At 45.0% G+C, this 15150-nt stretch overlaps 1 protein-coding gene across 1 annotated transcript in view; it reads left to right on the top strand.

Moving 5' to 3' along the window:
- Positions 1–15150, top strand: part of SH3PXD2B (SH3 and PX domains 2B) — a 102477-nt gene that overhangs the window by 53638 nt on the left and 33689 nt on the right. Inside the window, exon 5 of the mRNA XM_030327591.1 lies at positions 11890–11981. Within this exon, the coding sequence (XP_030183451.1) occupies positions 11890–11981 (92 nt within the window). The remainder of the gene's footprint in view (positions 1–11889; positions 11982–15150) is intronic.

Here is a 15150-nt window from a genome sequence, read left to right on the forward strand (position 1 = left end):
CCTAGGATCAGGAACAAAGCAAGTACATTTTTCTTGCCACTTCTGTTCTACATTTTGCTGGAGGATCTAGCCAATGTAAGCAGACAAAAAAAGAAATAATAAAAGGCATATGGGTTGGAAAGGAGGAAGTAAAACTGCCTTCCTTCACAAATGACATGATTCTATTGTAGAAAATCTTAAGGCATCCACAAAAAAAAACCTACTAGAACTAATACAAAAGTTTAGTAAGATCACAGGATACAAGATCAATATCAAAAATCAATTGTATTTCTAAGCACTAAGCATGAACAATCCAAAAATGAAATTAAGGAAATAATTCCATTCTCAATAATATCAAAATAAATAAAATACTTAGGAATAAATTTAATAAAAGAATTACAAGGTTTATACATTGAAACTACAAAACACTTGACAGAAATTAAACCAGCTCAAAATTAATGGAGAGACATTCCATACTCATGAATTGGAAGATTCAATAGTGTTAAAATGGCAGTTGTTACTGAGCCATAAAAAAGAATGAAATCTTGCCTTTGCAACGACATGGAAGGAGCTAGAGAGCATATTGCTAAGTGAAATAAGTCAGTCAGAGAAAGACAAATACCATATGATTTCACTCATATGTGGAATTTAAGAAACAAAACAAATGAACAAAGGGGTAAAGAGAGAGAGAGAGAGAGGGAGAAATCAAGAAACAGACTCTGAATTATAGAGAACAAACTGGTGGTTACCAGAGGGGTGGGAGGGGGAGGGGATGGGTGAAATTGATGATGAGGATCAAGGAGGGTACTTACGATGAGCACCGGGTGTTGTATGGAAGTGTTGGGTCACTGTATAACTAACTGGAATTTAAATAAAAACTTTTTAAAAATCTAGGAGGGCAAATTAGAATTTGAGTGTTAGGATGAATGTCTTAATGAGGACAATATATTGTATATTTGTGTGTGTGTATAATATATACACGTGTATGTGTGTGTGTAGAGAAATTGATATGAAAAAGACAAACAACCATATAGGAAAAATGGATGAAAGACAGGACTAGAAATACAAAGAAAAACAAATCCCAGGGCGCCTGGGTGGCTCAGTTGGTGGGAGTCCAACTCTTGGTTTTAGTTCAGGTCATGATCTCACAGTTAGTGAATTTGAGCCCTGCATCAGGCTCTTTGCAGGGCCTGCTTGGGATTCTCTCTCTCTTCCTCTCTCTCTCTCTGCCCCTTCCCCTCTCACGCTGTCTCTCTCAAACTTCCCAATGACCAACAAAACAAAAGATACTACAAATAAAATAAAATAAAATAAAATAAAATAAAATAAAATAAAATAAAATAAAATAAAATGGCAATTCTCCCCCAGTTGACCTATAGATTGAATATAATCTCTGGCAAAATCCTAGTAAGCTTTTTTAGAGAAATTTACAAGCTGATCCTAAATTTTGTGGAGAAATGCAAGGAACCCAAAATAGCCAAAACAATTATGAAAAAGAAAAAAATTAGAGGCTTCTACTATCCATTTTCAAAACTTCCTACAAAGCTATAGCAATGAAGACAGTGTGGTACTGGCATAAGGATAGGCATGTGGATCAGTGGAACAGAAGTAAGAGGCTAGAAATAAACTTTTGTGAAATTTATAGTCAAATGATTTTCAGCAATGGTGCCAAGAAATTCAGTAGGAAAAGGATAATCTTTTTAACAGTGTGGGATAATAGGACATCCGTACACCAAATAAAAGAAAAAAAATTATGTTGGATCCCTACCTCACACCATGCACAAAAAACAACTCAAAATGGATCACAGACCTAAATGTAAGAGCTAAAACTATAAAACTTCTAGAAGAAAACATAGGAGAAAATCCTCATGACCGTAGTTTAGGCAGAGAGTTCCTAGCTGTGACACCAGAAGAGAAAAATTGATAAATGGGACTCATTAAACTTCTGAACTCTGTACTTCAAAAAGATCCCATGAAGAAAATGAAAACACACACCACAGATTAGGAGAAAATATTTGTAAATCATATCTCTGGCAAGGGACTTGTATTGAGTCTATATGAAGAACTCTTGCAACTCAACAATAAAGATGGCCTGGTTTAAAAATAGGCAAAAGATTTGAATAGAAATTTCACCTAGGAAACACATAAAACACATGACAAGGTGTTCAGCTTCTTTATTCATTAGGCAATGCAAAATAAAACCATAACGAGATACCCTACGCAGCCCTTGGAATAGCTATAATCAACAAGACAGACAAAACCAAGAGCTGGTAAAGATATGGAGAAATTAGAGCCCTCATTCTGGAGGGGATACATGATGGAAAGCCACTTTGGAAAACAGTTTGGCAGTTTCTTCAAAAAGTAAAATTTACCGTATAACTACTCTTTGATATCTACTCAAGAGAATTGAAAAACTATGTCCACACAAAGACTCGGATGTACATGTTCTAGCAGTACTAATCCACAATAGCCCAAAATTGGAAGCAATCCAAATGTCCATCGTCAGGTGCATGGATAAAGAAAATGTGGAATAATCATACAATCGACCATTATTCGACAGTAAAATGCAGTGAAAGACCAATAAATGCTGCAACTTGGATGAATCTCAAAAACATGATGCTGAAAAAAGCCAGATGCAAAAGACTACATACTGCATGATTCCATCTACATGAAATGTGCAGAAGAGGCGACTTTACGGAGACAGAAAGCAGATCAGTGGTTTCCTAGGCCTGAAGACAGCATAGGCAGACATGGACTGCAAATTAGGTGGGGGAGATTTTTGAGGTGATGGAAAAGTTCTAAAACTGGATTGTGGTCATGGTTGCACACTCTGTAATTTACTAAATATCATTGAATTGTGCACTTATAATGGGTGGTTCTTATGTACATAAATTATACTTCAATACATCTATAAAAAAATTTAAAGGAGGCAGTGTGGGCATAGATGACCCTTGTCTTGGCAGGAGATGTCATGGAAGGGTAGAAAATCATTCCTGATCACTCCTGTCCTCTCTTTACTGGATATAACCTCGTTTCATCCCTCCAATAACCTTGAGAAGTAGGTTTTACTATTTCCATTGTGTAGATGAGGAAACAGAGGCCCGACAAAGTTACTTACAATGAGAGTATTACAGAGTTTGATGGTTGAACCCTGGCCTTTTAGGCCTTGGCACTCACATACCACATATGGCCTCTCTTAAGAAAGTAAAACTTCATGGGGCGCCTGGGTGGCGCAGTTGGTTAAGCGTCCGACTTCAGCCAGGTCACGATCTCGCGGTCCATGAGTTCGAGCCCCGCATCAGGCTCTGGGCTGATGGCTCGGAGCCTGGAGCCTGTTTCCGATTCTGTGTCTCCCTCTCTCTCTGCCCCTCCCCCGTTCATGCTCTGTCTCTCTCTGTCCCAAAAATAAATTTAAAAAAAAAAAAAAAAAACGTTGAAAAAAAAAATTAAATAAAAAAAAAAGAAAGTAAAGCTTCAAGAGATCAAAATATTCAAGCATATATTTCATAGACGTAGATAAACTCAGACTCTTTCTCTCCTAAAGATACCCTTAAAAAAGGATTGGGGAGTGAAGCACAGAGAAGGTCACCCAGGCACAAAAATGCTACTACTGCCTCCCAGCTCTCAGAGGAAAGTTCGGATCATCTGTGCTTTGTGTCTTTTCAAACCTCTAGAGCCTAAAAGTCCTTTGTGCCAGCCTTGCTGGCAAGAACTTTGGACCTCTGGGGTCACCTTGGCCAGTTGGGGATTTCTCAGACCAAATTGTGCTATCCTGCTTCTTCCCCTGCCCACCCAACTCCTCTCCAGAGTCACACTTTCCTCATACCCAGGGGGTCACAAACCTCTAGACATTTGATTTTGAAAAGGAGATTTAATAAAACCCTGAAACGAACAGATAGCAGCAGCTGCCTGCGTCTGGCTGATGCTTGGAATGGTACGGAGATCATGAATTCACTTGGATTAGCCATAGGGAAGAAGCCGCTTATGTTGTATGAGCCACATGGAAGTTACCACCCCCTGCTATTAATGCATCATAAGAAGCAGAGCAGATATTTTGGGGTTTTGGTTGGCCAAATTCCCTGGCTTAGCTTCAAGGGAACTGCCCTCCTGGAGGGAGATGAAACTATCTATTCACACAGTCTGCAAAATCTTTTACAGACTACATAGACTTATTTAGCATTTGGGTATCTGTTATTGACATTGTTGTGAGCTGACTTAAGCCAATTTAATCTATCACTCTTAGCCTTATTTTAGTAGAAATTGGTAGTCTCCAATAGGGAAAGATAGACAAAGGCTGTAGGTATCCCTAGACCTAGTTACCAGCTAGGAAGAAACCTTCTGCTCTGCTAGACCAATTATAAAGTTACAGTACTTAACATAGTATGGTGTTGGCATAAGGAAACAAACCTTTGGAACAAAATAGAGAATCCAGAAACAGACCTGTGTGTATTTGGACATTTTAATACTGGCAAAGGCAGCCTTACAGGTCATTGAGGAAAGGTTGGATTCTTCAGTAAATGGGAATCCTTATGGGGCGCCTGGGTGGCTCAGTCGGTTAGGCAGCTGACTTCGGCTCTTGCGGTCTGTGAGTTCTAGCCCCTCGTCGGGCTCTGTGCTGACAGCTCAGAGCCTGGAGCCTGCTTCATATTCTGTGTCTCCCTCTCTCTGACCCTCCCCTGTACATGCTCTGTCTCTCCCTGTCTCAAAAATAAACATTAAAAAAAAAATTTAAATGGGAATCCTTATGAGGAAAACAAAAGATAACTAATCCCTGCCTCACACCACACATGTAATCATTTCCAAGGAAATTAAAGACCTAAATGTAAGAGGCAATACTATAAATGGCTTTAGAAGGTAAAAATAGGGGGGGAAACTTCATAATCTCTAGGTTTAGAAGGCTTTCTAAAGGCACAAAGTACCAACCATACAGAGATTGATTTATTTGACTACATTAAATTTAAGAACCTCTGTTCATTGAAGAACACAGTGGAAACATGCCAAATTCTGCCACATATACAAACATTTATTATCAAGCACCTCCCTAAACAGCCTCTCAAGTTGTTCTGCAAGCTTACTGGAATGCCAACTGTCTGACACCACTTCACATGAACGTTTCCTCAAGACAAATGGAATGATTATCCCTGTGCCAGGATCAGCTAATCCCACTGGTGATTAGCTGGTGTGACAGTAAAATCCCCTAGAAGAAACAGAACACAGTGGATTCAGAATCCTAGACCCGGTGCACCATTTTGGAGGATGGATGTGTCAGGCTCTTTTTATGCAAGGGTTAGAGTATCTGAGAATATTTCTAGAACATTCTTCATTCCACCAGTAAAGAATTTCATTTCTAACAACTGTTATGCTGGTGGATAAAGGCTATGGTGTTGATCAGAGGTGAAGACAACAGAAGCCATGAAGTAGCCTTTTCAGGAGGGAGGGCTTGTGATTAGAGTTTTTTACTTGCTAAAAATGATCATTTCTAGTGAAGATGCTTCAGATTTTAACCATCATTGGAGTGTAGCTTACACACACGTGAGTATGCACACCCATAATGTAGTGTTTTGTTTTGTTTTGTTTTTTAAAGAGAGAGCACAAGAGGGGGGAGGGGCAGAGGGAGAGAGAAACAGACAGACAGACAGACACAATCCCAAGCAGGCTCCATGCTCATCATGGAGCCTGACACGGGGCTCAATCCCACGACCCTGGGATCATGACCTGAGCCGAAATCAAGAGTCAGACACTCAACCAACTCTTGATTATGGCTCAGATCATGATCTCACGGTTGGTGGGTTTGAGCCCCGCACTGGGCTCTGTGCTGACAGCCCTGACCCAGCTTGGGATTCTTTCTCTCTTCTTCTCTCTCTGCCTCTCGTCTGCTCACATGCGTGCATGCTCTCTCCCTCTCTCTCAAAAGAAATAAACATTAAAAAACAAGTAAACTGTAGGCACCCAACAGCTGTGCTCACCAGACACCAGCCATTTGAGACCTCTCTTCAAGAGTTTTACTATATGCTACCCCCTGTATCATTATTATTCAAATGAACTCACTTTTTTAACTTCTTAAAAATACACACTTTAGAGGAAATTTTCTAACACGACCATAATATAAAACTGGCATCATTTGCCATAAAAATAAAAGTAAGAGCAATGAAACGATAGCAACAAAGGATATGTCTTTAAATCTAGCCAGCTGCTGCTGCCTGCCCGCCCAAAGCTCCATGCAGCCTGGTCCTGCTCTTAGGAGGCAAGTTAGAAAAGCCTTTTCTTCCGGGAATTCCAGAGTTTGGGGTCTTATGTTTCAATCTTTAATCCACATGGAGTGGATTTTTGTGTGTGGTGTGAGATGAGAGCCCAATGTCATTCTTCTGCCTGTGGGTATTATTCTCCCAGCACTACTCGTTGAAGAGACCGTCACTTCCCTTATTGTATGTTCTTGGCGCTTTTGTCAAAAATCAGTTGCCCATATGTGTGGATATATTTCAGGGCTCTTGGCAGTGATTTCATGGATCTGATACCAAAAGCAGAGGCAACAAAAATAAAAATAAACAAGTGGGACTGTATTAAACTAAAAAGCTGCAAAGCAAAGGAAATAATCAACAGAGTGGAAAAAAAAGCAACCTACAGAATGGGAGAAAATATTTGCAAATCAGGTATCTGTGAAGGGGTCAATCTCCGGAATATATAAAGAACCCATATATCTCAATAGCAAAAAAGCTAGTAACCTGATTTTAAAATGGGCTAAGAACTTGAACAGACATTTCTCCAAAGAAGATCTACAAATGACTAACTGTATATATGAAAAACTGCTGAATGTCACTAATCATCAGGGGAATGCAAGTGACAACCACAATGTGATATCACCTCGCATCTGTCAGGATGGCTATTATTAAAAAACAAAAAAAACAAGTGTTGGTAAGGATATGGAGCAATTGGAACCCTCGCATACTGTTGGTGGGAATGCAAAATGCATCCACTATGAAAAACAGTATGGAGGTTCCTCAAAAAACTTAAAATAGTACTACCATGTGATCCAGCAATCACACTTCTTTTGGGTATACATCCAAAGAAATTGAAGTCAGGATCTGGGAGAGATATAATCACTCCCATGTTCATTGCAGCACCCTTCATGATAGCCAAGATGTGGAAACAACCTAAATGTGGTATATACGTCCAATAGAATACTATTCCACCTTTAAAAAGAAGGATATTCTGAATGTGTGGCAATGTGGATGAACCTGTGCTAAAGTGAAATAAGCCAGTCACAAAAAGATAAGATACTACATCATTTCACTTACATGAGGTATCTAAAATAGTCAAACTCGTAGAATCACAGAGCGAAATGGTGCTAACCAGGGGCTGGAGGGACGGAAAAATGGGGAGTTACTAACCTACGGGTGTAAAGTTTCAGGCAAGCGAGATGAATAAGCTGTAGAGATCTACAGCCGACAATACTGTATTGTACGCTTAAAATTTCCTATGAGGGTAGATCTCGTGGGGACTGTTCTTATCACCCTAAAATAAAATTGTTGAAATATAAAGAGAGGGTCACCTGAGTGGCTCAGTCGGTTAAGCATCCAACTCTTGATTTGGGCTCAGGTCATTGACCTCACAGTTCTTGAGTTCGAGCCCGCATCAGGCTCCCTGCTGACAGCGTGGAGCCTGCTCGGGATTCTCTCTCTCCCCTCACTCAGAATAAGTCAATTTTTAAACATGATAAAAATAAAATGTAAAGAGAGAGAAGTGTTCATTCTCTGGGGCACTCTTTTGAAGCTGAGAAAACTCCCTCACTAGCCAAGCCGCTGTTAAGAGTCCTCTTGCTGGCTCTAAACCCACCTCTGGGAACCACCACCCCATTGTACTTGATACAGTACTGAGAGACAAAGGGTTAACTTAATGTTACCAAGGGGCTGGTGTATGATGGAAGTCTTAAAGTCTTGTAGCACAACCTTCCGACATGGATGTTAGTGATTTCCATTTTACAGATGAGCAAACTGAGGCTCAGAGAGGTGATGGGACATGGCTAGAGCCAGAATGAGGAGCTGGGTCTGTCTGACCTTTCCTCGTCACCCTCAGCAAACAGCACTTGTTCTTACCTCTCCTCTCCTCCCTGCATTGACCAGCCACATTTATCCAAAAGGCCCGGACTCTATCCAGGGAAGAACCGAGTTTTCCTGGAACTATGGTTCTTTGTCTTTACTGACCAAACACAAGATGATTCTGGAGTATTGCTCTGCCCCAGGTCATGTTTTTACTGTTAGCCTGTCCTTCCAGAATGGAAGGGGCAAACATCAAAGCGTTCGGGCTGCCTTTTATTAGTAACTTGGCTGTATTTTATGGTTTGGAGGTTTGGCTTTTACTTCCCAGGAATTACTCAAAACCAAAAGAGAACTTGGCATTGTCAGGAAGTTTCCGTGGGCCTTGTTGTCCCTTCCCTCGCTGGTCCTTCTGGAACCTCTGCTCATTTCAGCAAGGAGCACCCTTGCTGAAGCCCCTGTAGGCAGAGGCCATGGCCACCTCAGGGCCCACCCTGCTGTCCCCAAACAGGGCCATGTGGCCACATCCAGACCATTTCCTCGTGTCATTGATCCAGTGAATACTTTCAACCAGGTATGAAGGTCTCCCCAGCACTGTCTAGGCATGAGGAAAGGTGCAGGATGAGCAACTATGTACTCCTGCCCTCTGTAGATTTGGGGTAGAGGAGCTGGTGTCAGCCAGTCCTGGGCTCTCAGGTCCTACCTACTTCCCCAGAGCTTCCATTTGCCCATCTCTGAAGTGGGCCAGCCCTCCCAGGATTACATGGAATGACACAGACAAGCGCGTTTCAGGAGCCATCGAGTGCTGAGCCCACATAAGGGAATGAATGGTGTTATTGCAGTCTGGGGGGAGCCGCAAGATTTCTGCCCACTAAGCAGCCACGGTCCAGCATATAATCAGCTCTTTCATTATGTGGTTCTAACTGTAAGAACTGCAGGGTTTCGGAGGAATGAGAGAGCCACAGGGGTCCCCAAGATGGCAGCTCATCCCAGGAAGAATGAATACTCTAAACCAGAAGGAGAAGGCGGTCAGGGACCAGAGGCAGGGGAGGGGAGGGCCCACTCTCTCCCTCTTGGGCTGTCTGCCTCCGGCCTGGAAAAGGTCAGTTCCTGGGGATTTGCTACAGAGCAGAAGCTACTTCAAGGCTAATAAAATCAACGAACCACAAATATCAGGCCCCGTATGGTCAACATCTTTCAACCCAGAAGGATAGAGCATGGACAGTAACTGGGGACATCACCCTACTAAAAACATGTCCACCCGCTTCACATGTGTTCTCCCACTTTAGATCCGGGACAGGAGCCTGACTCAAAGGCTGTGCAGGGTCAGCAACCCAAGTGACCATCTTTGGCTGAATGAATAAACAAAATGTGGCATATCCTTCCGGTGGAATGTTACTCAGCCTTGAAAAGGAAGGAAATTCCAGCACATGCTGCCACATGGATGGACCTAGAGGCCATTAGCTAAGTGAAAGCAGCTTGTCACAAAAGGACAAATGTATCAGTCCATTTGTATGAGGTACTTAGAGTAGTCAGACTCATGCAGACAGAAAGCAGAATGATTGCCAGGAGCTGGGGAAAGGGGGAATTGTTTAATAGGTACAGGGCTTCAGATTTGCAAAATAGAGTTCTGGGGATGGGTGTTGGTGATGATTGCACAACATAGTGGATGTACTTAATGCCACTGAACCGTATGCTTAAAAATGGTTAAGATGATGGAGCACCTGGCTGGCTCGGTCAATAGAGCATGCACCTCTTGGTCTCAGAGTCAGGAGTTCGAGCCCCATGTCAGGCATGGGGCCTACTTTAAAAAAAAATGATAAAAATGGCAAATTTTATGTGTCTTTTACCACAATTAAAACTTTTTAAAAACCAGGGGTGCCGGTGACTCAGTCAGTTAAGCGTCCAGCTCCAGCTCGGGTTATGATCTTGTGGTCCGTGAGTTCCAGCCCCGCATTGGGCTCTGTGCTGACAGCTCGGAGCCTGGAGCCTGCTTCGGATTCTGTGTCTCCCTCTCTCTTTGCCCCTCCCCCACTCACGCTCTGTCTCTCTCTGTCTCTCAAAAATGAATAAAATCTAAAAAAAAATTTTTTTAACTTTTTAAAAACCAGAAAAATAACTCAGAATACCTCCTGAGGCTCCAAGAAGGGTGCCGTTGGAGACCTCCCCTGCATCCGTCTCCCCATTAATCCATCACAGCCCTGTAGCAGGGTTGGGGGGGGGGTCACTTTGCAGGGGATGAATGGGAGGTGAGTTTATGGAGGCTTGTCATGTAGAAAATACAAGACACGATTTTTCCACGCCCAGCTCACACTCAGCATGGTAAGGGGGTACGGGAGTCCTGCCCACTCCAGAGCATGACTGTGGGCTGGCAGAATGGCCTGTGCTGTTCAAATGTGTGCATGGGCCCAGGCGCCCTCCCTTCATGGAAGTTTGTAATAAAATGCGCGCACGAAGCTGCGTTACTGCACACAGATCCGCGTCCTCAGGAGCTGCGCCAGAAGGGGCTTAAATAGATTTGTTAAGCTGAGCTGTTTATTCGTTGTGGAGCCATGTCTTAGTTTCAAATCCCTTCGTGATCAGGATGTACCCTATACTTCTTGTATTGGACACAGAAACCATGCAGTTCTGGGCACAAAGATCATGTCTGTTGAATCAATGAATGGATACCTATTGGTAGGTAAATTAGCACAACACCTAGTCCCATTTGTGCTTTCTACCCACTCCTTATCCAATCCGCTGGCACACCTCTGAGGGTCCTTTAACTGATGAGCTGGGATGGCAGATTTATATGACTTGGGCAGTGGGAGATACCAGATGTTTCAATCCCTCAGTAACCTCAGAACTTCTTTTCTTTAAAACTTTTTTTGGTGGTGGTGGGGGGGGCACCTGGGTGGCTTAGTCAGTTAAGTGTCCGACTTTGACTCAGGTCATGGTCTCATGGTTTGTGAGTTCGAGCCCCACATCTGGCTCTATGCTGACAGCTCAGAGCCTGGAGCCTGCTTCAGATTCTGTGTTTCCCTCTCTCTGCTCTCCTCTCTTATTCTCTCTCTCTCTCTCTCTCTCTCTCTCTCTCTCTCTGTCAGAAATAAACATTAAAAAAAATAAAAAAGTAAAACTTAAAAAAAAAATTTTTTTTTATTTATCTAAGAGAACAAGTGGGGGAGGGGGGACAGAGGATCCAAAGCGGGCTTTGTGCTGACAGCAGCGAGCCCAATGTGGGGCTCAAACTCATGAACCGTGAGATCATGACCTGAGCCAAAGTCAGATGCTTAATCTACTGGGCCGCCCACGTGCCCCATAACTTGGGAACTTCTAACCTCTACCCAAATCCTATAGCTGCGCCTTCACTTTAACACTGCAGATCTGTGAGTTCAGACATCCATGCAGGCGTGTTGGAAACAAGCTAAGCGTTCACCACTAGGCAGCTGGGTCGGTAAAGTAGGATACGTTTGTGCAGTAGACAGCCAATATCCAGTAGAGACGAAGTTGTATAAGAATGATGACGTGGCATGAAGTCCATAGTTGAGTGTTTTATCTAAATGTGTGCGTGTTATTTGTTCAGATACGCCCATAATGCGCGCGTGCGTGTGTGTGTGTGTGTGTATACAGAGTGCGTGTGTGTGCATGCATGTGTATGTGAGGTCCGCAAACCAGCAGCAGCACCAGAGAAGGTGTCAGACATGCACATTCTCAGGCCCCACCCCAGATCTACTGAATCAGAAAATCTGGGGCTGGTCCCCAGCCATCTGTTTTCACACGCCCCACCCCCCCTCCACCAAGAGATTCTGATCATACCCAAGTTTGAGAACCCCTGGCTCGTTGCGTTCCCGACACCCCTTTCCTTCCCCTGGACTCACTTGTGTCTCTTCTCCAGGCCCTGATCCAGCTGCCCCCCTATATCTCTCAGTGTGACGAGGTGCTGCAGTTCTTTGAGACAAGACCCGAAGACCTGAATCCCCCCAAAGAGTAAGTTGGCGTGTGTACAGCTTCCCAGAGTGTGCCCTCACAGCCGTCCCTGCTGCCAAGCCATCCCCAAGAAGAACGGGAGTATAGCGAAGTAAAGATTTTCTCTTAATTTGAGAGAGAGAGAGAGAGAGAACATGCGAGTGGGGCAGAGGGGCAAAAAGAGAGGGAGAGAGAGAATCCCAAGCAGGCTCCGCACTCAGCACAGAGCCTGATGTGGGACTCAATCCCACGACACTGGGATCATGACCTGAGCCAAAATCAAGAGTCGGACTGAGCCACCCAGACGCCACTAAAGCAAAGTAAAAATTGTGCTGGATCCCATTGATTGAGCCCTGGTGGGGCCTTGCTCCATGTGGCCCTCCCAGGGAAGGAACCCCCTACAGATCCACACTTAACCACGGAATGCATGGAGCATGCTAGAAACAGGAGGCTACGGGCCCTTGAGGCAGGGCCTGTGCAGGAGATTCATCCCAGTGCCTTGCCCACAAGGGTGAATGTGCTCAGGACCGTGAGGGAGATGGACGGGTGAGTGACGAGACCCGCTCAGGGTTATGGGGCCAGGGCCGGGATTTGATCTTGGTCGTCCAGGGTCCAGTGCTATCCAAAATGTTCACCACAGCCCCTACAGCAGACAGACGGCGCTTCCTGGCGCCTGTCCGTGCACAGCCGATAGTCCCCACCGCCTGGGGCACGCAGCAAAGAATTTCCCCACCTGCCTTCTAGCTTTCGCATACCAGGAGTTGATGGCACCAGATGCCCCGCCAGTGAGACAGTGATATACACATAGTGCTTTTTGACAAGTTTTGTTGTGTGGGAGACCACCATGTGGTCTGCAGTCGCCATGAGGGGAGGGGAGACCAGCCTACAGGTGCAGGGCTGTCATGGGGTCCTAGGAGCAAGAGACAGCACCTGTCAGGAAGGGCTGAGAAGTGCCAGCCAGGCTCTTTGACCAGAGAGAGAGAGAGAGAGCACGTGCACACACACACATGCACACCAATAGAACATCCACTAAAAATACAAAACATCGCCTGGACTGTACCAAAGAAAGCACAAAGTAACAGCTACGGCAGCTAACCAGCATCCTGCTGGAGGATATGTATCTAGTTCCAAGAGGCTTCCTGGAAAGAAGGAAAAGTTCCCAATTTCTGTTTCCTTTTCCTGCTTGTCCCCTTGAACAAGTGTCTGACTTCCTTGAGCTTCTGTTTCATCAGCAAGGTGGGCTTGGCTGACCTTGATTGCATCATGGTTATGAGGCTTGAACACCACCCTGCCGATAAAGGAGAGTCTGGCACGTGGCAGGTACTTACCTGGTGACGTCTTCCTATCTTTAAAGCGGGCTTTGAAGGGGAAGGTAGGAGTGTTGCTGAGGGCCCAGGGGATGGCTCTGGGGCCCCTCAGGCAGTCCCTGGTGGGCCTTGGTTGTTGGCTTAGGGAGGAATGAACAGCAGCAAAGCAGCTGGTCCCTTGGTCAGCCTCCTGAAGCTCGTTCCCGAGTCAGGGCTGAAGGTGGAGACTGGGGGTCTTTCCCAGCAGTCTTGAGGCAGACAGGAGATGGATTCCAAACGGTGCTGTTAAAGGAAGGTTTTTGCTGCCGTGCACGGGAAAACTTGGGACCTTGCCAGGCATGTCGCACAGAGAGGTAATGTGCCTACATGAGCCCACACATGCTGCTGCTGCTGGAAACCAAGAGCCCTCTCCTGCCCCCAGCCCCCTGCCCCAGCTGCAGCACCCCCTGCCCCTGGCCAGGCCAGGGTTCGGGCAGGAGAGTGGGCCCCAGCCAGGTCTCCTGGGTTCTGATGTTGGCTGAGGTGCTTCTCCTCCCTGGGCCTCCGTGTCTCCGTCTGTGAAATGGAGTAACCCTCGAGGATTGTCGTGAGGGTTCACTGGGGCGGTCCAGATACAGCGCTCTGACCAGCAGTGTCTCCACAGCAAGTGCCAGGAAGCCTGAGCCACATTATTCCTCCGTAGCTCTCACCACCACCACCCCCCAACCCCCCACGCACGGGTGATGAAGTTTAGCCCCACTGAGGTAGTGCCTGGCCAGGGGACATCACGATCAACCTGTGCAGCCCAGCACTGGGGCCCTGCCACTCCTCCCAGCTGCACAGGAGTGTGGCCCCAGGCTCAGGGGATTATCTGAGCCCCCTCACCCCCTTCCAAGATAACGGTGAAAGCATCGTTACACGGTGGCTAAAAAGCCAGACTGTAAAATGAGACTAAATTTGGGCACCTGGGTGGCTCAGTCAGTTAAGCATCTGACCTCAGCTCAGATGTTGATAGATGCATATTCGTAATGGACAAAAAGCGGAAACAACCCAAATGCTCATCAGCTGATGATCAGATCAGCAAAGTGTGGTTTACCCACATGAGGGAATAGCATTCAGCCATCAGATGGTATGAAATACTGACACATGGTACAACATGGATGGCCCTTGGAAACATTCCACCCAAAAGAAGGCCATCACAAAAAGCCTCTTGCTGTATGATCCCTTTCATATGAAACGTCCAGAATAGACCAGTCATTAAAGGCAGCAAGCAAATTAGTGTTTGCCAGCTATTCGGAGGGGTGGGGATAGCAAGTGACCATTATAGGTACAGGGCTTCCCTGTGGAATGATGAATATTTTTTTGGAATTAGGGTGATGATTGCACAACCTTGCGAAGATGCCAAAAACCAGTGGACTCTACACTTTAAAAGAATGAATTTTATGATGTGTGAATGATAGCTCAATTTTTGAAAATTAGGTAAATCTGGGGCGCTTGGGTGGCTTGGTTGGTTAAGTGTCTGACTTCGGCTCAAGTCGTGATCTCGCGGTTAGTGAGTTCGAGCCCCGTGTCAGGCTCTCTGTTCTCAGCGCGGAGCCTGCTTCCGATCCTCTGTCCACCTCTCTCTCGGCCCCTCGCCTGCTTGCTCGCGTTCTCTCTTTCTCTCTCAAAAATAAATAAACATAAAACAAAAATTAGGTATGTAGATCTGGCTTCCACTTGCTACTTACTAGCTGTGTAGCCTTAGGCAAGTTACCTAACCTCTCTGGGCCTCATTTTCCTCATCTATAAAATAGGCATTAAAAGAGTACTTATTCCCAAGGGCTGTTCTGAGTGTTAAGTGAGTGAACTAAACAGTATCTAGCAGGGTACTGGCATATGGTAATAACATTTGGCTAATGTTA

The sequence above is a fragment of the Lynx canadensis genome, chromosome A1, assembly GCF_007474595.2.
Source record: "Lynx canadensis isolate LIC74 chromosome A1, mLynCan4.pri.v2, whole genome shotgun sequence".
Lineage (NCBI taxonomy): Eukaryota > Metazoa > Chordata > Mammalia > Carnivora > Felidae > Lynx > Lynx canadensis.